The 24,420-nt window shown below is 40.0% G+C and overlaps 1 protein-coding gene across 4 annotated transcripts in view; it reads left to right on the top strand.

The window, feature by feature from the left end:
* The window catches only part of itpr2 (inositol 1,4,5-trisphosphate receptor, type 2), a 72,295-nt gene that overhangs the window by 19,565 nt on the left and 28,310 nt on the right, over positions 1–24,420 (top strand). For all 4 annotated transcript variants that reach the window (XM_077568113.1, XM_077568110.1, XM_077568112.1 and 1 more), the window contains 23 exons: positions 243–395; positions 1,414–1,586; positions 1,957–2,076; positions 2,286–2,468; positions 2,603–2,854; positions 2,935–3,082; positions 5,210–5,357; positions 5,669–5,856; positions 5,947–6,073; positions 6,162–6,219; positions 6,358–6,523; positions 6,672–6,839; positions 8,047–8,133; positions 8,223–8,348; positions 8,435–8,557; positions 10,648–10,848; positions 11,191–11,442; positions 11,858–11,983; positions 12,069–12,197; positions 12,961–13,075; positions 13,185–13,366; positions 13,555–13,697; positions 15,293–15,401. In XM_077568113.1, coding sequence (XP_077424239.1) covers positions 243–395; positions 1,414–1,586; positions 1,957–2,076; positions 2,286–2,468; positions 2,603–2,854; positions 2,935–3,082; positions 5,210–5,357; positions 5,669–5,856; positions 5,947–6,073; positions 6,162–6,219; positions 6,358–6,523; positions 6,672–6,839; positions 8,047–8,133; positions 8,223–8,348; positions 8,435–8,557; positions 10,648–10,848; positions 11,191–11,442; positions 11,858–11,983; positions 12,069–12,197; positions 12,961–13,075; positions 13,185–13,366; positions 13,555–13,697; positions 15,293–15,401 — 3,477 coding nt within the window. The remainder of the gene's footprint in view (positions 1–242; positions 396–1,413; positions 1,587–1,956; positions 2,077–2,285; positions 2,469–2,602; positions 2,855–2,934; positions 3,083–5,209; positions 5,358–5,668; positions 5,857–5,946; positions 6,074–6,161; positions 6,220–6,357; positions 6,524–6,671; positions 6,840–8,046; positions 8,134–8,222; positions 8,349–8,434; positions 8,558–10,647; positions 10,849–11,190; positions 11,443–11,857; positions 11,984–12,068; positions 12,198–12,960; positions 13,076–13,184; positions 13,367–13,554; positions 13,698–15,292; positions 15,402–24,420) is intronic.

Raw genomic sequence — 24,420 nt, 5'->3', positions numbered from 1 at the left:
TTTTCTTTCTTCTTAGATAGGAGAGACTCTCTCTGAGAGGTACTGGCACATAACACGACCATTAAAATGCAGCTAGTTCCAAACCAGAATTGCAATTGCATGATTATTTACAGTAAGGCGTGAATACGGCAAGTCAGGTATATCAGTATAGTTAAATATGATCAGGTGGTATGATATCTTCAACATTACGGGCAAGATGGAGTAGATGTTAAGTTGATTCATCCGAGTGTTTGTCCCTCCAGATCTTTGGCATCCTCAAGGCTCCATTCACGGACCCGGACCCCATGTTGAAGTTGGAAGATTTGGGAGACCAGCGCTATTCTCACTTTAAGTATATGCTGAGACTCTGCTACAGAGTGCTGCGACACTCCCAGCAGGACTATCGCAAAAACCAGGCACGTCTTAATGGGGATCTTGTTGAGTTCGGTCACACAGGTATTCAAGGTTGTCAAAGTTCTGCCAGACTGTCTACATTAGGAAATAAAAGGTTGGCTGGGATCATAGCTTGCTGTACATGTTACACCAAATTCAGTCTGAATTAACTCCACTTTGAATAGTGAAATTAATCATTTTGTTTAATAACGACCGTAAACCCAGTCATTTTCAAATGAGGCAAAATGAAGACATTTTAAATAAAGGTTATTACAAATATATTGCCATATAAGGCTAAATTTGTATCTCATTTATCTATTTACCGTTTAAATTAGTAATTAATGGAGTTCTTTTACATATAACAGGTGGACATGCTTCTTTGTCACAATAGATTAATTACAGTATATACAGTAATATCTGGACTATAAACCGCTACTTTTTTCACTTACATTCAACCCTGCGGCTAATACAAAGGTGTGGCTTATCCATCAGACCACAAGGGAACGCACTATAAAGGAAGCGCAAGACCATCAGGCAGAGCAAAACAAACCAAATGAGCCCAAATACAGTAGGAGAGACAGAACGAGAGTGAGACAATTTGTGCCCTCATTATGGAAAAGAAAGTCGCGGAACCCGGTGTGGTAACATTAAAACACCTGCGGCTTACAGTCGAGTGCGGCTTATGTGTAACAAACGCGAGTATTCCCCAAATGTAGCTAGCGCGGCTTGTGGTCAGGTGCGCCTAATAGTCCAGAAATTACTGTAATGATCTTTTTGTCTGAAATGTATATTTTGGTGCCAGGTTTGTCATTCGGCTTTTTTAAATTATTTACATTTTTTTAAGTTTAGTCGCATGTGATGATAATGGCTACTGAGATGATCAACATATATATTTTTTTATTGTACTTGGATGGATAGAGTTTTCCCTCATGCCTTTATTGATCAACAAACACCAATTATTTAACTAACTTTACTCCCCCCGCCCCCTTATGTATTATTAATTTAATAATATTTATCTATTTTTCTATTCTGTTCATGTAGGAGTATATAGCAAAAAAGTTCTCAATCATGCAGTCTCAAATTGGGTATGAGATTCTGGCTGAGGACACCATCACTGCTCTGCTGCACAACAACCGCAAGCTGCTGGAAAAGCACATCACAGCCAAAGAGATTGAGACATTTGTCAGCCTTCTGAGACGGAATAGAGAACCCAGGTAATACATAGCCACCTCTTACATCTTGCCAGCTGATAAAGTAGAAACTGGCAAATCTCCTCGCAAAATAAGGATTAAACATTTTGCTTCTCACTTAGCGTTATACATTCCATTCTATATTATTGTCAACTTAGTGCTGTACGTACTGTATGTTTTACTGAACATCTCTAAGATGTGTGTACTGTACAAATTGCATGGCGAATGTGAGAGAGAGCAAGCGGACTTAATTGTGGGGAAGTGTGTCCATATACATAAATGGGTGTTTAATCCAGAAAATTGAAATCATGAATTTCTGAACTGTATGACCTTGAGGGCATTTGAATTCAAGACTTAACTGTGCATTGTTAAACTGTCTACTCCGTTCTTTCAGATTCCTGGATTATCTCTCAGATCTGTGTATGTCCAATAAAACCGCCATCCCTGTCACACAGGAGCTTATTTGCAAATTTATGCTCAACCCCGCCAATGCAGATATCCTTATCCAGACAAAGTGAGTTACAACACGCGGGGTTTATATTACTTAAATCATCCTCGAGAATGTCATGTTTATCTTGTGTGTATCTATTTATGTATACAAGAACTTTTTCCATAATAGTGCCTCTTTTTTTTTTTTTTTTTTTCAACCAGCATGCCACACATTAAGCAGCTTAATGTCAGTTTTTGTTTTGTTAACAACTACTCTGTCACACTCGCATCCAGACTAATCCCTAATACCGAGACCCCCCTGGAGTCCTCTTTGATGCAGGAGGACGGGGAAGAGGAGGAGGTTTGGCTCTACTGGATCGACAGCCACAAAGAGCCTCATGGCAAATCCATCCGCCATCTGGCTCAGGATGCTAAAGGCAACCATAAGATGGATGCCGATATGATCACTTACTACAGGTGGCCTTATTGCTCTTACTTCTATAACGCGCTCAAACTTTTTTTTTTTTTTGCCCCGTGGCGAAATGATGGAAAAACTTTTTACTGCGGAATACCAGCCTTTTTCCAATCACTCATTCATTTCCTGTTGTCAGGTATCAGCTGAACCTGTTTGCTCAAATGTGCCTGGACCGTCAGTATCTTGCCATCAATCAGATCTCCTCTCAGCTTCCTGTGGATCTCATTTTACGCTGCATGTTTGATGACTGCCTTCCCTACAACCTGCGAGCCTCCTTCTGTCGCCTCATGCTACATATGCATGTGGACCGCGACCCACAAGAAGCCGTGGTTCCTGTGCGCTATGCACGCCTGTGGACTGAGATCCCATCCAAGATCACCATCCATGAGTGAGCATCAGACATCTGCCTTGGCACAAAACATGCAATGCGACCCGTTACATGCCTGTTGTTATTGTTTTTCTCTGCAGGTTTGAATACGAGTCAGCAGATTCTTCAAGAGAGGAGATGAAGAGGAAGTTTGCTCCCACCATGGAGTTTGTTGAAGAATACCTCAGAGATGTGGTCAGCCAGCCATTTCCATTTGGGGAAAAAGACAAGAATGAACTGACTCTTGAGGTATAATAAACCTGAGAAGTTGCAAAGCAGATTCTCTACAGCACTGGTGTCCACTCTAAGGCCCAGGGGCTATTTGTGACCACTATCCAATTTTAAGCGGCCTATACTTACAATTATAACTGCTACTAATACATTTACTGTAGAGCTTTTGTAAAAATGCAATGTAACTAACATTTCTCTTCGCAACACTGTGGTGAAACAAAATAATTACAAGCAAATCTGTTTTCCTCCACTTTCTACTCTGTATGTAGAGATGGAGAGATAAAATTCTAAACTATTTGCCTTATAGAAAGCTGTTTGCAAACAAACAAAAAAAACTACACAATAATATATAAATAAATAGATTTTTTTTTTTTATTAATTACTTGCTTGATAAATTAAAATGAGTATTAACAAAGTGGCCCTTACATACTTTTGATTTTTCGGTACGTTGCACTCGGAGAAAAAAGTTTGGACACCCCTGCTCTACAGTAAATGCATAGTACAGCAATATCGTAATGTCTATCTGTTTTTATGAATTTTGTAGAATCTTTTTTTGACCACCAAATTTTCGTTTTTTTTCCTGTATTTCTAAAGCCTTTTTAAAGGTAGAGTATGCAGCTGTAAAACTGCTAGCAAGAAGTAATGTAGCCTGCACTCTTTGTCCCCGCCACCTCACATCTCGCAAGAAACTTCCCAACTCACGAACGTGGATGCATGACAGCTTCGTTGCTAGCATAACTTATTCATGATGGATGGAGTATTGCCAAACGCGATATATTACCAGTTTGATGTTGTATAGTTTTTTTTTACGTTTTTTTTTTTTTTTTTTTTTAAGAATGTATTATTAAGTATAAGATAGGAACTTGACTGATGAACTGATTAGAACAGGCACGTTGGCACTGGTAATCGTAGTTGTATGCAGCTACTATCTGGACTATCTGGTCCACTGTCACCACAACTTGCGACTTCAAGAATCAAGAATCTTTATTGTCATTATGCAAGCATAACGAAATTTTGTTCCAGCAGCTTTCGGCACAATTTAAAAAGGCACATGGTATAAAAACACCAAACTAGACTACATAATAAATAATTAAAAACGTGCAGACGAATTGTGCAAATAGGCAGGATATTGCAACATTTTGTTAAAGTAATACAATGTGGGTCTTTGCAGTTTAAAATGCATAATTCGTAGGTGAGCGGAGGGTGAGTATGTTTGGAGATGGGGTGATGCAATTCACTGCACTGGGGAAAAAAACTATGCAGTAGTCTCTTGGTGCGAGTCCTGATACTTCTGTACCTCTTTCCGGAGGGAAGAGGTACAAATAGTTCGGGTCACGGGTGGGTGGGGTCTGCAGCTATGCGACTAGCCCTCCTCCGCATCCTGCCGACTTGAGTTGCTTGACGACAAGTCCAGGTGACAGTGGTCAAGAAACTTAGTTGTCCATTGCTGGAGCTCTCCAATGCAAGCCAGTGAAGACTTCCATGTTCGCCGAGCCGCTCACTCGACCAATGAAAGCTATTTTGCAACGGCGGAGTCCAAGACACGCTCATTTGAATAACATTTCGTCCTTGGCAGTATGGACCAAAACTGCCAAAATGACTAAAAGTGAAAATAAAAACGGGTATAAAAAATATAATTACAAAATTAAATACAATATATATATATATATATATATATATATATATATATATATATATATATATTTTTTCATTTATATTTCCTTATTTTTATATAATTTTTGAATTATATATTTTTTTATATCAGTTTTTATTTTACTTTTTAGTCATTTACTTATTTATTTAGTCATTTATTTTGAATTTTGGCAGTTTTGGTCCTCCATATGTGAGTGGCAGTTCAAATGAGCAAATAAATGACACATCCCTTGGTCACGCCCTTCTGCCTCTACAGACTCTGATTGGTTAATTTTGTCGTGCCGTGACAACATTTACAATAATAGTTAAAAATTCAATTAGAGGCATATAATGGGGAAATAGATCATTTTAATATTATTCTACTGTTGGACCATACAGTTTCAACATACATTATAAAAAGTTTATTTTTTTGTCTGTAGGCTTCAATACAGTATACTAATACCTTCCTACTATACATTTTGAATGTCTTTATTTTACCCTTCTCTCCTCTAGGTGGTGAATCTAGCACGTAACCTGGTTTACTTCGGTTTCTATAGCTTTAGTGAGCTTCTGCGACTCACCCGCACTCTACTGGCCATACTGGACATTGTCCAGCAGCCGCTCACTTTCATGAACAAGCTCGCTAAAAGTCCAGAAGCAGGTGGGTGTTCCTACAGGTGATTTTATTTTACTGCCTGTTTAGCCTAATTAGCTCATCACATATCTGAGATTATAAAGATTGAGATCCTAAGTAATTTTGTTGACTATTGATGCTGTCCTGTGAAAAACATTTACGTCCATTTTTTGTCTTTTTTTTTTTTTTTTAAATTTATGGGATGAAACTGAATACAGACATCTCAAAAACGTAAAAAAAAAAAAAAAAAGAGGACATAAGTGTTTTTCACAGGACGCCATTGTAAAAAAAATTACTAGACAGATGTCCAAGTGTGTGAAGGTGGCTGTCTCCTCCAGGTAACAATGTCCTGCGTACCATTCACGGTGTCGGCGAAATGATGACCCAGATGGTGATGAGTCGAGGTGTGCCCCAAGGCCTGCCGGACACGCCTCCTTCACTGCGCTACGGTAAAGGACACATGCTTCTGGACAACGGGGACGTCATGGTGATGGACACTAAGCTGAAGATCATAGAGATCCTGCAAGTATGTTGTTCTCAAGTCAGTGGGCATAGAGCGATCTGGTTCAAGCTCATCTGTTTGGTATTTTGCTGGCGTTCTCACTTGTCTTTGCAGTTCATCCTGAGTGTGAGGCTAGATTACAGGATCACATATTTGTTGTCCATCTATAAGAAAGAGTTTGGCGAGAAGAGCATATCTGAGAGCGCTACTTCACAAGTTGACATGCTCCTGATCATGACACGTAAGATGTATTTTAAGATTTGTGTTTACTTATTAGACTTCACTCTTCTGGTCTAAATGCTCCGCTGTACACTTTGTTTTGTCTCCAGCTTCCGAGCCAGACATTGATGAGATTGCGTCTAAAGCAGAGAGCATGTTTGCCGGGAGGTAGGTCAAATGCGCGCTGACTCTTTGAGGTATAAATCACCCTCACACATTCATTAACCTTGATTAAATAATGCCCCTTGTGTGAAAACATAACTGTCAAAATGTGTTTCTGAGAATTAAAATCCCCGTTTATCTCAGCTCTGAATTAAGCGCAGTGGAGCTTGATGATGAAGGTGGCCGAACGTTTCTGAGGGTTCTGATCCATCTCATGATGCAAGAATATCCTCCATTGGTGTCTGGCTCACTGCAGCTCATCTTCGAGCACTTCAGTCAGAGAGCTGAAGTGCTGCAGGCCTTCAAACAGGTACACACCAATCAGTTTTGCTGATTTGTCAAAGGTTAGCATCAGTTAATTAGGAAATGTGGTTATCTTAAAGGATTTAATTGGTTACTCTGATGTAATATTGCAGTTTGTGCTTTATTTTTTTCCTGTGTGTCTGCCTATTATGCAGGTCCAGCTATTAGTTTCAGAGCAGGATGTGGAGAACTACAAGCAGATAAAAGCCGACTTGGACCAACTGCGTCTAACTGTTGAGAAATCAGAACTGTGGGTGGAGAAGAACGGAGTCTACAACAGTGAAGACCTTGTAGTTAGACAGGCCAAAGAACAAAACATAGAGGTAAATTAAACTCTATCCACAACAAAGTTTAAATGTTTATATTGCTTTGACAGCAGTGTTTGCCAACCTATTGAGATAAGCCGCATATTTTACAAAAGTGACTCACATGGAGATGACAAAACAAAAATGTCAAACGTGAATGCACACATTAGTTGCCATCTAATGGAAAAATGGATTGATCGATGAACAAAGATACATTATTTGTAGTAAATTAATCATTTTTGGACCAATTAGGTGGAATTGGATAATTTAACATGGCACACATTCTTGACACAGTGGTTGGGAATCACCGATTTGACTCGATGTTTGGAGCAGTATCACCCCGCACATCATGATCAAATGCATTAGACAAAAACAGTTTGTACTTTTTTTTAAAATTATTTATTTCAGGCTGTCGTATGCAATATTTTGTGTGCAACTTTAAATGTATTGTCTTATTATCAAAGGAGTATGCAGAAATGCTCAGTGTTCCGATTTGTCTGTATTTTGTCATGGGCAGCTGCCGTGTATTCTGACTTTATGGATAATTGAAAATGTTTCAGATAGAAGTGATTGACATGTAAGTACCACCGCTTGTGATTAGCTAACAACTGACAAGGGTTGGACTCTTGGATGTTTATTGATGATGTCATTGCATCTTCCTCAGTGTAAAAAAAACAAACCGGTGTCTGAGTAGGGCACGGGCAGCACCTTCAGTCCCGTGGCTGGCTAGCTAGCTAGCGTGGCTAACACAGTGTGCAGCAGCTCCTCTAAAAGTCCTTTATCACCCTCCATGGTGCCGAACAAATTTACTTTCTGATATTAATTATTGTCTGAAACCCCAGAGAAAATACTTGGAGCTATAGTCAGAGGTGTCGACCGGCAGGTAAACGCGCGCGGTTGAGTTGAGTTTTACTTTCTGGATCTGAATTTGACACCTCTGTAAAGCTGTCACTGCATTCTTGTATATTTAGTACTACATTTCAGACATCATGTTGAATGAATTAAAATTGAAATAAAAACAAATAAGCTGTGATTTTTTTCACTTGAAACTATTCAAATAAATAATATAATAAAATATAAATGGCATGTTTGTTTTGGCTCAAAAATCAAAATGGTCCTGACAAAATATCCAGAATGTTCCTGAGAGGCGATGATCGGTGTTGGCATTTCTGAGTATGTAATTCAAATTGCTTGTAATGACCGATTTTTCTTTGTGTCTTGGCAGGAGACCGGGCTGAGCACAGTCCATGATGGGAATCATAAACCTCAAATAGACAGCAACAAAGGAAACAACTACAACATTGTCAAAGAGGCACGTTTCATGCTTGTCTCTTCACATTATTCTCATTGGATGTCAAGAATTCTGCCTGGTCAATAGTGTTCTTTGTGTGTCATATGTAGATCTTGCTACGGCTCAGTAAGCTATGTTACCATGGTAAAAAGATCCGTACACAGCAGCAGAGGCTACTGAAGAACATGGGGGCTCACACAGTCGTGCTGGACCTGCTTCAGATCCCTTTTGAAAAAGTAAGCATTAGCTGCAAGTGCCTTATCTTGTCTCAACCTGCCTGACTCTATCTCCAATCACCTCTCTTTTAATTGTTCCTTCCCAGAGTGATGACAAGATGAATGAGATCATGACCCTGGCACATGCTTTTCTGCAGAACTTCTGCAGAGGGAACCATCAGAACCAATTTCTGCTACATAAACACCTCAATCTCTTCCTCACTCCAGGGGTGGGTATGATTGTGACTTTCTAAAATCGTATTTGGGAAATCACTAGAGTTCAACTGAAAAAGACATTAGCTGCAAAACTCAAAGGTGGCGTACGCACTTATCCAGCTGCTAACCAGATTTGAACGTAACCTCACTTCACACCACCCCTCCACTCGGTCCCACACATCACTGAAAAAATCTGCCCCTCACGAATGTGCATGCAACGTTAATTTGTATGTACAATCGGGCACTATATATACAAGCTCACGTTAGCCCAGGCTGCTACGTAGGTAGCATGTCTCAATCATGTTGGAAAGTTGTTGTTGTTTTAGTTTTTGGAATGTACAATCAATTCAAAATAGAAAAGAAGTGATCAATTTACCTGACAACGCGGTGCAAATGCTAACTTTGAACGTTTCTTGTTAACCAGAGTTCAGTAATCCACTCAGTACTGTGTGCTGTAGCCAGGACCGGCAGACCGAGTGTGCGCGGGCATGGCGTGCACGGGAAAATGATTGACATGTTATTTGGTCACTCCTTCTGTCTCTACAATCTCCGATTGGCCAGTTTTGTCACACTGTAACAATTTTAGAAATAATTCAAAGTGAAATTAGTCTATACTGGGGATGGGAGAATACCCGAACAAGCCTTATTTTAAGGTATCGGTACTCATGATGGTGACCTCTTGTGGCTGTTTCATGATCAGGAATTAGATTCAAAGAATAGAAGAATAGAAAATTATTATTAGTTCCACACAATTTTAAGAAGAAAAAAAAGGTATTTTCAGGGTTTTTCCTGGCTCAAATTGAGGCAGAGTTGGTATCATCCTGACTATGATGGGTGACTACAAAGTATATAAATACAAAGTTGCCATTAACTTCATGCAATTTTAAGGCAAAATAATATATTGGTCTTTCTTCTAAAATCATCTGTCATTTATGGGTGGGGAATTTTATTTACTAGTGGTATCGGTATTTGGTATCAGTAGCGGTGACTGCTCAAGAGTTGCGTATCGGTCGGGAAAAAAGTGGTATCGGACATCCCTAATCTTGACCATGCGCTCACATGTATTCTGTAAATTCAAGTGACTCGCTTTCATTTTTTTACAGGCAACATATAATAATTCCATGTTTCAATAATAAGAATAATAGTTCCTATTAGTGTTATTCCGATACTGTTTTTTGGACACCGATACCGAGTTTTGCAGTATCAACCGATGCCGATACTATACCGATACCAAGGTTGTTGTTTTTTCCAACATGAAAAAGCTGCCCTACAATTGGTTCAGAGCATTCAAGGGCCAATAGGATATCTTGGCTTGGCATGCAGTGAACACGTCACACATCAGTGAATGTTTTGCTCTAGCAAGACACAAGATGATGCATCCAAAGTCCTACATTAGAGTCGGGAATAATGGTATCGGCATGTTACTTGTTAGTACTTGACGATGCCGATACCATTGTTTTTATGCCGTATCGGGGCATCTACCGATACCGGTATCGGAACAACACTAGTTCCAATAAGAATATAACTATTATCATGTTAAAGCATTCATTCATTACCAGTTACTCAGGCTGGAGGTTTTGAGCAAAAAAGGTGGTGGTGGCCACCTCTGAATTTTGTACACAGGAAAAACTGTTATCTGTCACAGTTTTTGGGGGGGAATTTTATGTAGTACTGGTATCGGTATTTTGGTATCGGTGACAAAAGAGTTGAGTACTTGTACTTTTATCGGTCTGAAAAAAGTGGTATCACTCAACCCTAGTCTGTACTCATAAAGTCTCATATACATATACACTTGAACAATGTTTCCGATGCTATATTTTTGTGGAGATACCTAAACGTAAACACGGATATCAACACTAAACTGGACTGTAAATAATGCTCTGCAAAATGGATTATGTGCGGATGGAGAGACCACCATTCCCACCATTCTAATGTAAGGACTGTATGTGTGTGTGTGCTCGTTCTGGTGAAAGAAAAAAAAAAGTGGTATCTGGGATCTTATCCTCTAATATTTTTGTTAAATGTCTTCACATCTTTGTGTCTTAACGTGAAGCCTCTGTCTTTTCTTCCTAAGACTGAATTTCAACTCTTTGTTTCTCAACAGTTACTAGAAGCTGAAACAATGCGCCACATCTTTATGAATTACTACCAGCTGTGCAATGAAATCAGCGACCGCGTTGTTCATCACTTTGTCCACTGCATTGAAACGCATGGGCGTCATGTTCTATACTTGAAGTTCCTGCAAACCATTGTGAAAGCTGAAGGGAAGTATGTGAAGAAATGTCAGGACAAGGTTATGACTGAGGTGAGGGATCTGTCCATGAATTGTTTGTTTAATGTATTATTTTCAGCAGAGCCAGTCATCATAAACCTTCTAAATAAAATTACATGGTGTACTGATGACAATATCGAGCAAGACATTTGTTTATATATTCCTGTTTGGTGACTTTGGTTTTTGTCTTAAATATGTAAATATGTACGCTTCCTGAACAGATGTTGAATGAGTAAAACTGAATAATTCACCAAACATCAAAACAAGCTATTTGTTACTGCAAATGTTTAAATCCTAAATGTCCTGAAATAACTTGGAGCTTTATATCCTTAAGCTTGTGATGGTAAAAAAGGAACTTTCTTGTTTTCCTTCCAGCTTGTGAACGGTGGTGAGGATGTCCTGGTTTTCTACAACGACCGCTCCTCATTTCCGGTCTTACGCCAGATGATGATCTCTGATCATGAGCGCGCTGATGAAGATGGAGCGCTGGCTTACCACAACACGCTTGTGGAGCTGCTTGCTTCCTGCACTGAGGGCAAGAACGTCTACACGGAGCTGAAATGTAACTCTCTGCTTCCATTGGATGACATTGTCAAAGTTGTCACAGATGTCAGCTGCGTCCCAGAGGTAAAGGCTACAATGGAACTTGTTGTCTCATCTGCCAAATTCATGTGTATTATTTTTATGTTCAACTCTTGTGTATTGTTATCACATAAATTGAAATGTCAACATGCGCCACAGTTGAAAAGGTCATATTCAAATCTCGGGTCTGGCCTTCCTATGTGAACTTATCTTGTGCTCCGGGTTCCTCTTTCCACAAACAAGTGTGCTATGAATCCAAGCCAATGGGTGTGGATGTGAATAGTTGTTTTTCTATATGTACCCTGCGATTGAGTAACCACCAGCTCAGGATGTAACCCTACCTCTCGCTTCAAGTCAGCTGGAATAGACTCCTGCTCACATGTGACCTGAATGAGGACGGTCACTATAGAAAATTGGCAGATGGATCTTTTTAAGCTTTTCTTTTCTTTTTCCCTAACAGGTGAAAATTGCATATGTGAACTTCGTCAATCACTGTTATGTAGACACAGAGGTAGAAATGAAAGAGATCTATACCTCCAATCATATCTGGAAGCTGTTTGACAATATCCTGGTTGACATGTCCAGAGTAAGGCTCACATTTCAAGTCACAATTCCCATATAGCATCTTCAGAGAAGCGATTGGCTAGATAATACTCTCTTTGCTTTTCTAGGTGTGCAACACGACCACAGACCGGAACCATGCCGATTTGGCCCTCGAGAAGTATGTGACAGAAACAGTGATGGCCATTGTCACAGGTTTTTTTAGTTCACCATTTTCTGTGAACCACTCCAATCTTCAGGTATACTTACAAGTAAACCTACACGAGTATCATTACATAGTTAAAAAAAAAAAAAAAGTGGTAATTGTAGGCACTGCATTGTTTATCTATTCAGGGATGTGATTTTTCCGCTAATTCGCGGAATTCCGCTTTTTTTATCTCCCCCCCCCAAAAAAAAAATTTAGATTTTTATTTTATTTTATTTTATTTATTTTTATTTTTATTTTTTTTTAGTAGTAGTTCATTGTGTATGCACATGACTCCGACAGATAACATCTTCTGCTATAACAAAGACATTTGTGGTATGCTCTAATATGAGTTACTTTTCATTTGGTCATGATACAATTATTTGTTCATGAAATTTGAACTCTTCAACATTATTTATGTGTTAACTTAGTAATCACATTAGTTAGATATGATGATGTTCTCAGTGATAGTTTTTAAAAGCAAAGGCAGTCCAATGTTTTTGAATGTGACTGATTTTGAGTTGACTAAAACTGCCATTTTATATGGGATAGTTCAATATACATTGAAAATTTATGCTGTTGTTTTGTCTATTTCTTTGTCATGTGCGTGCATTGAAAGTACTTAAAAACACGGAAAACCCATGAGCTCCGGGGGCCTGGACCTAGCTGGGTGCCAGCGGCCCCCAGACCCCCTGCTAAATTTTCAGATAATTTCACTTTGGTCAAATCACATCCCTGTCTATTTGAAATATTTTTACAAGGTTTGTTGGTAGACATTTGTACCCCAAGGGGCTTTTGTGTCTTCCCCTTTGCCACAGACAAACCAATCCATCTTTATCAAGCTGCTCCAGTCAGCTTTCAGGATCTACAGCTGCACATGGGTCACTCAGAAGGCAAATATCGAGAACTGCATCAGGACGTTAGCTGATGTTGGTAAGTAACGTGCAATTTCAACATCAGTTTGACTCATTTAGCTAGAATGCTGAAAACAATTCCACCAATTGGCAATGCTTTTTTTTTCTTTTCTTTTTTCTTCTTCCAGCCAAGGCACGGGCAATAGCAATCCCAGTTGACCTGGATAGTCAGGTCAACACGCTGTCTCTAAAGGTTCACAGCAACATGGTTCAGCGGGCAGCAAAGGACTGGAGGAGCACTGCTCGCACGCGGCCCCGCAAGGAGAACCTGGGCGGCCCTGACTACAAGACTATCATTGAAAAGTTGCAGGTATTCAGTTGATCTACTATCGAAAGTAAGAAATCGCTATCATCAGGATGTAAAATGTGAAAACCTTGACAGACAATGAATCCCATCACATTGCTTTGCTTTCAGATGAAAACTTGATCTCCTTTATTTCTTCCTTCATTTATTTCCTCAGAATTAACTGACGAATGTGGCTGTGTGTGTGCGCGCAGGGTGTTGTGTCCCATCTGGAGGAGCAGTTCAGTCCGATGGTTCAGGCCGAGTTTTCGGTGCTGGTGGATGTCCTCCACAGTCCCGAGCTGCTGTTTCCGGAGGCCGCTCGCCTGCGTTGTGAGAGTGGAGCTTTCATGTCAAAGTAAGTCACTATCGCACCAGGTTTAAGAGTGAAGGAAAACACAAACGCTGTTTTTGATATAAGATCACTTCATAATAAACCCTTTCTTTGATGATGACTTGATTTTAGATTCTAATCATAACATTGCTGATGTTTTGAAGCATCCCCTCCCGACTTCAACTTTTCATTTGTAAAGACGTGAAACAGGAAAAGCTATAGCTGCTGTTATGCCATTCTAATATATTTATTTTTTAAGCCTTGATTGGTGCGTTAACAACTTTTGAACATCACTGTATTATTTTTTTGTAATCCCATGCTCATGTGTGTTTACAGACTTCCCAAGCAGTTTTCAATTTTTACCACACATTTGTCACCAACCCTCTTTATTATCCATAACAAATATAGCCAAGGCTATTTTAGGTGATTTTAACATACCCATCAACAGTCCATCAGTTGCAGCTGAGGATTCTCTGCCCACATCAAAGGGTCACCCTTTGGACCTTGACATCCCCTTAGGACTGTTGACACAAATCACATTTATTAAAATTTTGCAATCTCAGATCACTTTTGCAATATTTTCACAATTAATTTTTTATAATAAAACAAAAGTCCATTCCGGAACACACAGTGAGAAAGCGCCACTAAGATTAAATTGTCTGCTAATTTTCTTAACCTTTAATCAGAAACACCCACAGACATTTAAGCTTTCTCTTGCAATTTCATTATAGATGGTTCTAACAGAAAAATTAAATAGGCACTAGACACTTAAGACTGGGGATGAGCGAGTACGATGCCAGGTGTCTGTATCAGGACGACACCAGGCCTTATTTCAAGTTATCGGTGCTGGCGACAGCGATCAATACCAGTATCAGCCTCCCTCTTGTGTCCGTTTCAGGAACTAGAAATGAAGAAGAATAGAATATTGCCATTATTTAATGCAATTTTAAGGAAAAATCTTTATTTCAAATTATGTCATTTTTTTTGGGGGGGGGGGGCATTTGTATCAAAAGTACGAACAGTATCGGTACTTGGTATCGCTGACAGTGACGACTCAATAGTTGAGTACTTGTACTGGCATTGAATAAAAGTGGTACTGAACATGCCTACTAAAGAAGGGTTGCTAGACACATTGCAATATGTTAATTGTTGGAATTGTCAGAATACAAGACTAGGAGAGAATGTAAAACAAACCTTGTCATCTTCTCGTATAAATGCCATCAGGACAGAACACGCTCAACGCCAGTCTTCTATTGCCACCTTTTGTCTGTTGCGTTGCATTCCTTTTCACAACTCCTGATGGGTTGCTATAAGATGTCACACGATTCATGAATGCGATGCGAATGCCATTAGGGTTTATTGTTCCAAACTGTTCAATTGTGACTGAACTGTATTACTGTATTTGATGGAAAAAAACATCCTAGCTCTTGATACTGTCACACTTACAATCTAAACTTTATAACAAATACTAATTGTTACATCCATTCTCATTCTTACATTTCATACATAAATCGTTTGATCAATTATGAAACTTGTTGTACTGTTTGCCAATGCCATCTGATGTCCGGACAAAATAAAACTCATAAAGAAGCTGATACAATATTTCATCACACTGACAGGCTTATCAAACACACCAAGAAGCTTATGGACAAAGAGGAAAAGCTTTGCATCAAGATCCTGAAGACACTCCGAGAGATGCTGGACAAAAAGGACTGGTTTCAGGAGTCTGTAAGTACTCCGCCCACCTTATTCAGCTCACACATACACACAAAGCCCTTGTAATGAGGTGAAAAATTCTCAAGGTTTGTTGTCCGCTTAGCCTTGTTTCAAAGTGTCAGTAGTGCTGTGCCCGCTACCGGCAACCCTCATTCTCTCCCACGTCTGTGAGCCAAGAATCGCCCTCATCTGTATGCAGTAGGCCTTTCCGCGTTACATAAGGACAGGAGGCACTTGAGGACACAGACTGAGAGGGAGAATAGAGGGAGCAAGCGAGGGGAGCTGGTAAAGGATGAGGCGTGAGGTTTGAAAAAAAAAAGCAAATCAATACTGCAGGGGGTGTGCGGAGGACGCTGCTTCTTCAACCGGAGTTTGGGGAAAGAATCACAGCAGGTGATTGCGGGAAGTGACCGCGTATGAGTGTTTTTGGTCACTACGGGGCGGAATGTAAAAGCATGCAAAAAAGTCTGGTCGACAAGAGGATTGATTCTAAGTGTAAGGAGGGGTGCGATGATCCTCTTCTCAGGAAATGCATATTTATCTTATTTTATACACAAACTTGCAACTCTTTCATTGATATCATTATTTGAACAACTATTGCTATATCACTATTAACACTTTTTGTATTGTATGCCACCATTGTGAGAATTGACAAAAGCCTGGTTCACATGGATCCTTTTATTCAAGTCAAGTTTATTTATATAATCACAAAAGAGGGCTTCACATGCACACAAATAATGACGACATCCCCTGATCGATTCCCAATAATTAGCATGAGAACGAAACCGCATAAAATAAAATGTTTTTTATAGAGCGCTTTTATCTACACCATACGGTGCCCAAAGCGCTTTACAACTGAAGCCTCACATTCACCAATTCACGGACATACCAGTGGTCGGTGCCCTGCAAGGCGCTGCCTGGTCCACTGGGAGCAAATCAGGGTTCAGTGTCCTTGCTCAAGGACACTTCGACAGTCGCCGGGGGGTGAGGATCGAACCCACAACCTCAAGGATGGTAGATGACCACTCTACCACTGAGCCATGCCGCTCCACTCCCAAACAGTGTAAAAATAAACGCCTCATTAGCAATAAACAGGCCAAATTTGAATGGAATTTCATTTAGATTTAAAGGGTGGCAAACAATGCAGTGTTCACCCAGCATTGTATTATTTTTATTATCAAATGTATTTATTATTTTATTTTAGGGTTAGGGTTACGGTTAGATAGGTAAGATTTCAAGGACTCTTTGGAATAGTCGGTTTGTTTCTTAGCCCTATCCTATTTGTTATTAGCATTATTCTGCTGGGGATCCATGACCTGCTGCTTGAGATGAAGCTTTCTCACACCGGGCAGTAAAGTTCACTCCAGAATGCCTTGGTAGTCTTGAGATTTGATTGTACCCTGTAGAGATTCAAGATAATATACTTGTGGTGTGGATGAACTGTAAAATGCTCATGAATCAGATTTAATTTCCTTCACCCTGGATGTATTTACATTTTATGATACTCTCAATCTCATCATCGAATCATGTCCCATTAGTACAGAAAGAGAGTCTCTTTTTGAACTGTGGCAAACAGGGCATTCAAAAAGCCAGACAGTGCGCAGAGGTAGGATAAATATCGGCTTGTGTAGGTGTGTGCGCTCGAGCATGTCTCTGTGGCCTCTGTCATATCCTCGTAGCCCTGAGCGTGGAGCTGCAGCCTCACCGCACAGAGGGAGGGAGGGAGGCGAGGCAGGGAGGGGGCGAAAGAAGTTGATGGAAATAATGAGAGAGAGACAGACAAGGAGAGGGAGACGGAGTGACAGCATTAGCATTGGAGGCTGGTGGCTCCCCAGGGGTGCAGAGAGTTGGTGGAGGGAGAGAGAGAGAGAGAGAGAGAGCACAAGATGGGTGGGGGCAGCCATGTGAGGATCCATGTGAGCGGAAGAGGGGGGAAAAAAAGTGTGCGGCGGCTGCAGAGTGAGGGATTGGAGAGAAGCGGCGTCTGCTCAGTCCATGAGGAGAGAGGGCAGGGGTTGTACTTATGTAATAGCCTGCAGTAGCTGAGCCAACGTCACGTGGATCATCACGTTCTCACTCACAACACCCCCCCAATCCCCCTCCCTCCTCCGTCTCTCTCCTCTGTCTGCTCGCTAACGCTCTCTTCCTCCTTTAGTCTCCCCTCGTGGCTTTGTCTGAGTCCACCACTTTCTGGATGTACACCTGGGTTAGCTTCTCGCGATGCTAACTGAGCGGTCAACAGCATAACTGGAGAGAGACACGGGCAACTTTCTGAATAGTAATTTTCTTATGTTTAATGAAATGTTCTCCGACTGTATCACTCAAAAGATCCTTTCACTCTCGCAGCCTTTGGTCCTTTTTAATCAAAGTCGTGTTACCCTGTTTTCCTCCTTAGTGTGACACTTTAGGTAAACTCTGTGAACTCTGTAATTGAACTTTGTGCTGATCGGTTGCAAACAAACTCTTGCGTGGTTTGCTTGTGGTGGGACAGCGACAACAATCCGATCCAGCTTTGGCCCCAAGTAGCATTGCGAAACACGTCTTCCATTTAGCATGTATGAGGTTAGCATGTACGTTTAATGTATTTTCCAAGCTTTACTGTATTTAAATAGGAAAAAAACTGATTGCACTCACAACTTATTCTGGTATACAAATGGCAACAGGTGGATACACAAGGTTTATTGTAGTGTACCTTCTGCCAAGATAATTGAAGAGTATTTACTTATTCTACCTCTGACTAAATACCGCTGGCATAAATAGATGAAAAAAGGCTATGTGTAATAAGTATTTAATTCTTTACTGACGAATTACAAATTGCAGTATTAAAGTTGGTCGCATTTTGTTAAGAGGTTGGACACAGTCTTATTTAGCTTAGCAGACAAGACCCAGCCAAAGCTAAACTTTCTCCCCATTGTATGGTAACCAACCGGGACACTTATATAAACAATCTTCACATCAACTGATGTCATAAAACTGCAATCAGTCGTCAACAAAATGTATGTGAACATCTCGACTTATGTCAACTTCAACCGTATATTATTACTATATATTAGCATAACGTCTTCCTAGGTGCTTACTATTCGTAAAGTCCAAAATATTGCAACAGCTCTTCGAATAATTTCAGAGGTTGACCAGTAATATAGTTTTGTCTCTCTCACCCATATAAAAACCATACCTGATGTTCTTATGGGACTTGGCACCTGACGTCTCTTCTCAGGCGGTTTGTCGTAATAAAAGCACATTAGCACAAAATTTGTGTTGTGCCATGCTCTTTGTCTACAAAATGAGAAGGAGCACAGGTACAACGTTGAGGTGGGCTTTTCAAACTACGACTAATTTTGCTGTGTTCCTTAACACTGGATAACTGTTGCGTAGCGATTGTCACATTATTTTCTCCTCCTCATTCAAAACACCGCAACAAGTTGCCAAGGCGTGCAAGACATTTTTCGATAGAATCGGTGCTTACGATCATTTAGAAAAGGAGAAAATAAAAATGTTCAAATGAAGAGCTCAATGACACAAAGCCCGCTGTAAAAAATAGCATAATTCTTACTGGAAGTGTCTTATATGAAGTCACACACAGGAATAAGGTGGATATAGGGCACTTGAGCGCTGCTAGCTCTGCTAGCCGCTAATGCTGGCAACAGGTGTTGTATAATACAATTAAGTTTTTGTTTTGTTTTTTAGCGGCCTTAATTGCCAATTGAACGTGATTTCAAGACGACAGTGTGTTGTTGCTAGGGCAACAACAGTTTTGTGGCGCCCCAAGCTGATCTAGAGACAAGTCAAGTCAGTCGTTCTGTCGCAACATGCTGCTGGGAATTAGCCTAAAAATTCAGACTCACTCGCGGCTTAAAAATAATTGAAATCGCTGCCTTAAAGCGCAATTTGCTGGTGGACTGTATTCATAGTAGATCGTCCAATACGATGTAAATGCATCCATACATTTATTTATTTTTCCCGCTCACCGTCTTATACTCATCTTTCTTTTTTCTTTCACACTTATCCCCGTCAGGCTCTGTCAGTCACACTCTGTCCTTTTTTTCCCTCACTTGCCAAATTTAACTCCACCTGCCCAACCCAAGGCAAAGCAGATTTACAGATTACCACCCTCTCGATGCTAAGCGCATCGCATGCACCCATGTATATGGTAAGCCTCTCTTAGACTCATACACAGTCCGAGGCATGCGGTGCCAAGCTAGCTGTCCTTATATGTCAACTCATCCGTGAGATCATGTACACCTTGCATGCGTTCACCTTTTATTTGAATTCAAGCTGGCTAGCTGTCTGCTGTGACCAGCCAGAAAGTTGAAGTCAGTTAGTTTAAACTCTATGACCCTGAATAAGAAATGTAATTAGAGGCTAAATATGCTAATAGTGAAAGCCCTAAATGAAAGTCTTAATGGCAGGAAAAAGGGTGTCCTTGATTCATCAGTCAGGTGTCTGTTAGCGCATGTTATGTTCTGGTTTCCACAGTGACAAGAGATCGGCACGTGTTGTTTGTCTCCTCTGGCCGTGACTGGGCACAGGAAGTGTGCATGTGTCAGTGTGCATGCATGTGCTTGTGTGTGCAAAAGTCACTCTATTCAGCACACACACAAAAAAACTGTTTTTCACATATAAACTGCACAGCTTTATGAGACTTACATTATACAAAAGAAAATAAAAGCTGTAATCCATTCATTTACTCCAAACTCATATGAAGCCTTCAATAGCATTTTGTTAAAAATAAAAACAGAAATTTAATTTTTTTTTTTTTTTTGTTTTCAACACTAATAATAATAATAATAATAATAATAATAATAACAAATGAAATCATCCAACTTCTACCCAGTGACTTGAAGTGTGCGCAGGGTTCGAGTTTTGGCCATCGGGAGTTTTCCCAGGCTTGGTGTGCCCCAGGGCTCTGTCCTGGGTCCCTGCTTTTCATCATGTACTTCATCAGCATTTTCCATAAAATTGAATATCCTCTTTTATTGCTTCGTGGATGACACCCAGCTGTACTGCTCCTGCATGCCTAACATTTCACTTCCTCCGGCCTTCTTCACATCCTGCATATCAGAAGTTGATGCCCATTTCACCTCTAATTTCATGCAATTAAATGCTGACAAAACAGAGGTTCTCCTTGTTGGCCCAAAATCGACGTTGTCTAAAGCGTCTCCATCTCTGTTGATTACTATTATAATAATTATTATTATTATTTTATTGTTTTATTGTTGTTGTGAAATATTTTAGATAAAAGTAAGAATAATACAGATGGTCAGTTTTAAAATGGCAGAGGGAGCGCCTTTACTGCAGGGGCGATGTCTATTGGATGGGAACCAACCAACATGTCCCTAAAATGGGTGCCGTATTAAAATAAATAAATTATTAGATCTCTGGTGTCAGTGCCTAATACTGTATTTCCCAACTTCTTGAAAGAGTAGAGACAGAGTATCCTTTATCCATATTGAGTGAGAGTGGGATATTTAGAATTCCTTCCAGCAGGTTACGACAGCCCTCCAAGTTTGCTTGCTTATGGTAGTTATCAATTAATCAAATTACAGTATGAACATTTATTAGAGTTTGTTGCGGCGGCACGTAGCCATGTGATGGTGCATGCCGATGTGTGATCCGCTGGCCTTGTCAATGAGGGACAGAGGTAGGCAGTAACTAATTGTGCACAGGATGGCTCTATCCTCCTCTCTCTGTGGCCTGCTCCTGAATGTTGGAAAATTATTTGGTGGCAGGTGGAACTCCTGATGTGGCGATCAGCAGCCAGGGATTCAAGTGTTGTGGGCGTAATGTTGCACTACTTCAGAAGGGTCATGAAGTAATTCTTTAGTGCTTCACTTGCCAAAGACTGTATTGTATGTAAAACACCGTCTGCAGAACATTATGAAGAATGGCTGTATATAGCTTGGAATATGGCTCAATCATTATTAACTCATTCACTCCCAGCCATTTTGCCACTGAAGCAACCCCCTTTGCTCCCAGCTGTTTTACTGGATTTTGACTGATTTTGCAAGGCCCATAGAATGCTGTGTTGTATTGCTATAAAAACATACTAAAAGAAAGATTAGTGTCGTCTTTCATCAGGAAAAAAAAAGTATATTTCTATCTGTTTCCATTTTGAGGCAACTAGCCTTAGAAAATAGTTTAAAAACATTTATCACTTGACGCATCAATTTTTTAAAAATAATTTTGTCATTAAATTTTTTTTTTTTTTTAAGAAAAGATTATTAAAAATTAGGGGCGTTAGGCGATTAAAATTTGTCTTCGTAATCAATCGCATGACTTCTAGTTATTTCACGATTTTATATCTGTTCTAAATGTACAATAAAAAAATTCTAGGTTTTCATACTCTTCTTAACGAAAGTGGGGAAAAAAATTATACTAATAGAAATAGTTAAAATGAATTTATATATAGCCGTCAATGGCAGTGAATGAGTTAATATGGCTAAGGAATCACATGGCACCTTCCATCTCGCAGTTCTGAATGCTTGTTTATGCTGCAAACTTCCTTGAAGCAGTCTCACCAATTGCTCTCACATGTGGTCCTAATTTGTTTTTCTGTTGTGCCTGTTTGCTGGATAAAAACATTTTCTCTGCAATGACGAAAACATTGTAACTGGGCGCATGTGATAATTGTGCAACTTTTCATGAGATCCCTGGATGTGGCCGTGGATCTGTTGTGTTGATTCAATTAGAGCATAACAACATTAGTAATGAAATAATGCACCAAAAAACAGCCTATAATTAACATTTAAATAATAAACACTCCTGTTGACATCAAATTACCACTTGTAGTCCTATAGTTACAGTATGTCCTGCTTTAACTATTTAGAAGAAAACAGAGGTCAATGAAAACAAACAACCTAACACACCTATCAACTAATCAGTCATGGTTCTTTTGCCATTAGTGGCAGTCATTTGATCTTGTGTAGGAATTCAAATAATGCATTCCAACCAATAAACACCCCTCTTTCATTTGCCCCTGCCTCAGAGGACATCAGTTCACACAGTAGGTGCTATTGTTCAGTGACAAACACACATTAAAAAGTCAATGTCTGTGCCTGTTTGAACTTTGTTGCTAACTCATCACAACACATAAGCAGTCTCGGATAATATAATGTTTGGCGTTTTACTGGATTATGTAAACCAGTTCGCTGTGCGCTGGTAGTATTAATGATAGACTTACATCATGTGGAGAGGGCAGAGCACCGCCGTTATGTGTATGTCCATTTAAAATACCCAGGCTAAATTGTTGAATAACTTGGCTAGTTTGCCACTTTTGGAGCAGTGTGGCGAAATCCTTTATTTTCTGTAGACTGTTTAACATTTGGATCAATATGAGACCAGAGAGGGACATCAGAACAACTTTTATTTCCTATCTTCCTCTTCCACTTAAGTTGGGAGTTGGCACCTTTTGCTTAACCTTCAAGACAGGCCTGGATCCAAAGGGGTGCCTGAATGACCCGCATCTGGGCAAGGGAAAACATCTTCCAATTTTTCTAATCATAACAGAGTCTTTTTTGTTATTAGTTTTTTTTTTTTCCCTGGTCCCTCACCTTTGACCTGTTTGCTATGGGCGCCAGGGACATAACGTCCAGATGACTTAGCTCTTAGGATCATTGGGACACAAACAACTCCACCATGATCAGAGGGGGGAGTTTGATCTACAAAAATGTGTTGTTTGCCAATTGAAAGAAGGAAATCTATAATAGAAGATTGAAGTACAGACGCTCCCCTACTTACGAACATTCGAGTTACGAACAACGGTACATACGAACATGATGCTGTAAGTTAGATTTTGTATTGCGCGCCTTTTTCCGAGTGTAGTGCTTCTTTCCGCCGCTAATACCGACGCTTGGCGCTGTGAGAGCTCACCCAGCATCCACCTTCCTCTTCCTCTTCCTCTAATTTTTATCATTAAATATCTCGTGCATCCATTATTCAACATGGTTGGTGAAAAGCGAAAGGCTTCTAGTGAGAGTGGTAGTGCAAAGAAGAGGCAAGCCATTTCATTTGAAACGAAAGTGGCAATAGTAAAGAAGCTTGATGCGGGTGAGAAAATGGTGAGCGTTGCACGGGCATACAACTTGAATCGTTCGACCGTCGGTACCATTTATAAACAGAAAGATCGTATAATGGAACACGTGAAAGGTGCAGTGCCGATGCAATCGACGATCATTAGCAAAAAAAGAGGGAAAATCATAGAAGAGATGGAGAAACTTCTTTTGGCCAGTTTCTAGTGAATCCTCCAAGGAAGATACTCATCAACCCTCATCTTCTTCTCCTCGACCCTCAACTTCTTCCTAAGTGTTCTTCCATTAAGTGTCTCTCGCTCTCTCTCTAACATACAGTACTGTACGTATTCTCTCCCATTTTATTAAAAGTTTTTTTCAGTACAAACTAATGCAGTTTACTTGTACAAGCCTTAAACATACTTATATAAACCTTCAATATACTTATATAGGCTTTAAACATAAATTATAATACAAAATATAGCGCTGAAGCAACTTACGAACGAATTCACCTTACGAACGATCGCTCGGAACGTAACTCGTTCGTAAGTTGGGGAGCGTCTGTACTTTAAATACGGTAAACGTTGCATATTTATCTTTCGTTGCCAAATTCAAATGGTTTCAGTCTACAGCAAAAACTAAGGAAATACCCTGAGTGATCCAATTCTGTGAGATGGGGGTGTACATGGCTTTGTTTCTGAGGTACCATGTATCACGCGCTTGTATTCTCTACATAAGTGGTGTTCAAAGAATGGCCCCGCTAATCATTTTTCAGCGGCCAGCGGCATATAATGAAAACTATATTCATACAGTTGATGGATATTACCACTACTAGTATTTACAGTAATTTCTGGACAAGAAGCAAGACGATACTCTTTTCACTAGCGTTCGACCCTGCGGCTAATACAATGGTGTGGCTTATCCATCAGATCACAAGGGCGCGCACTATAGAGAAAGCGCAAGAGCGTCAAACAGAGCAAAACAAACCAAGTGAGCCCAAATACAGTAGGAGAGACAGAACAAGA

Source organism: Vanacampus margaritifer, chromosome 6 (assembly GCF_051991255.1).
Source record: "Vanacampus margaritifer isolate UIUO_Vmar chromosome 6, RoL_Vmar_1.0, whole genome shotgun sequence".
NCBI classification, from domain to species: domain Eukaryota; kingdom Metazoa; phylum Chordata; class Actinopteri; order Syngnathiformes; family Syngnathidae; genus Vanacampus; species Vanacampus margaritifer.
The sequence above is the reverse complement of the archived record's forward strand: the minus strand, read 5'-3'. Positions and strand labels throughout refer to the sequence as shown.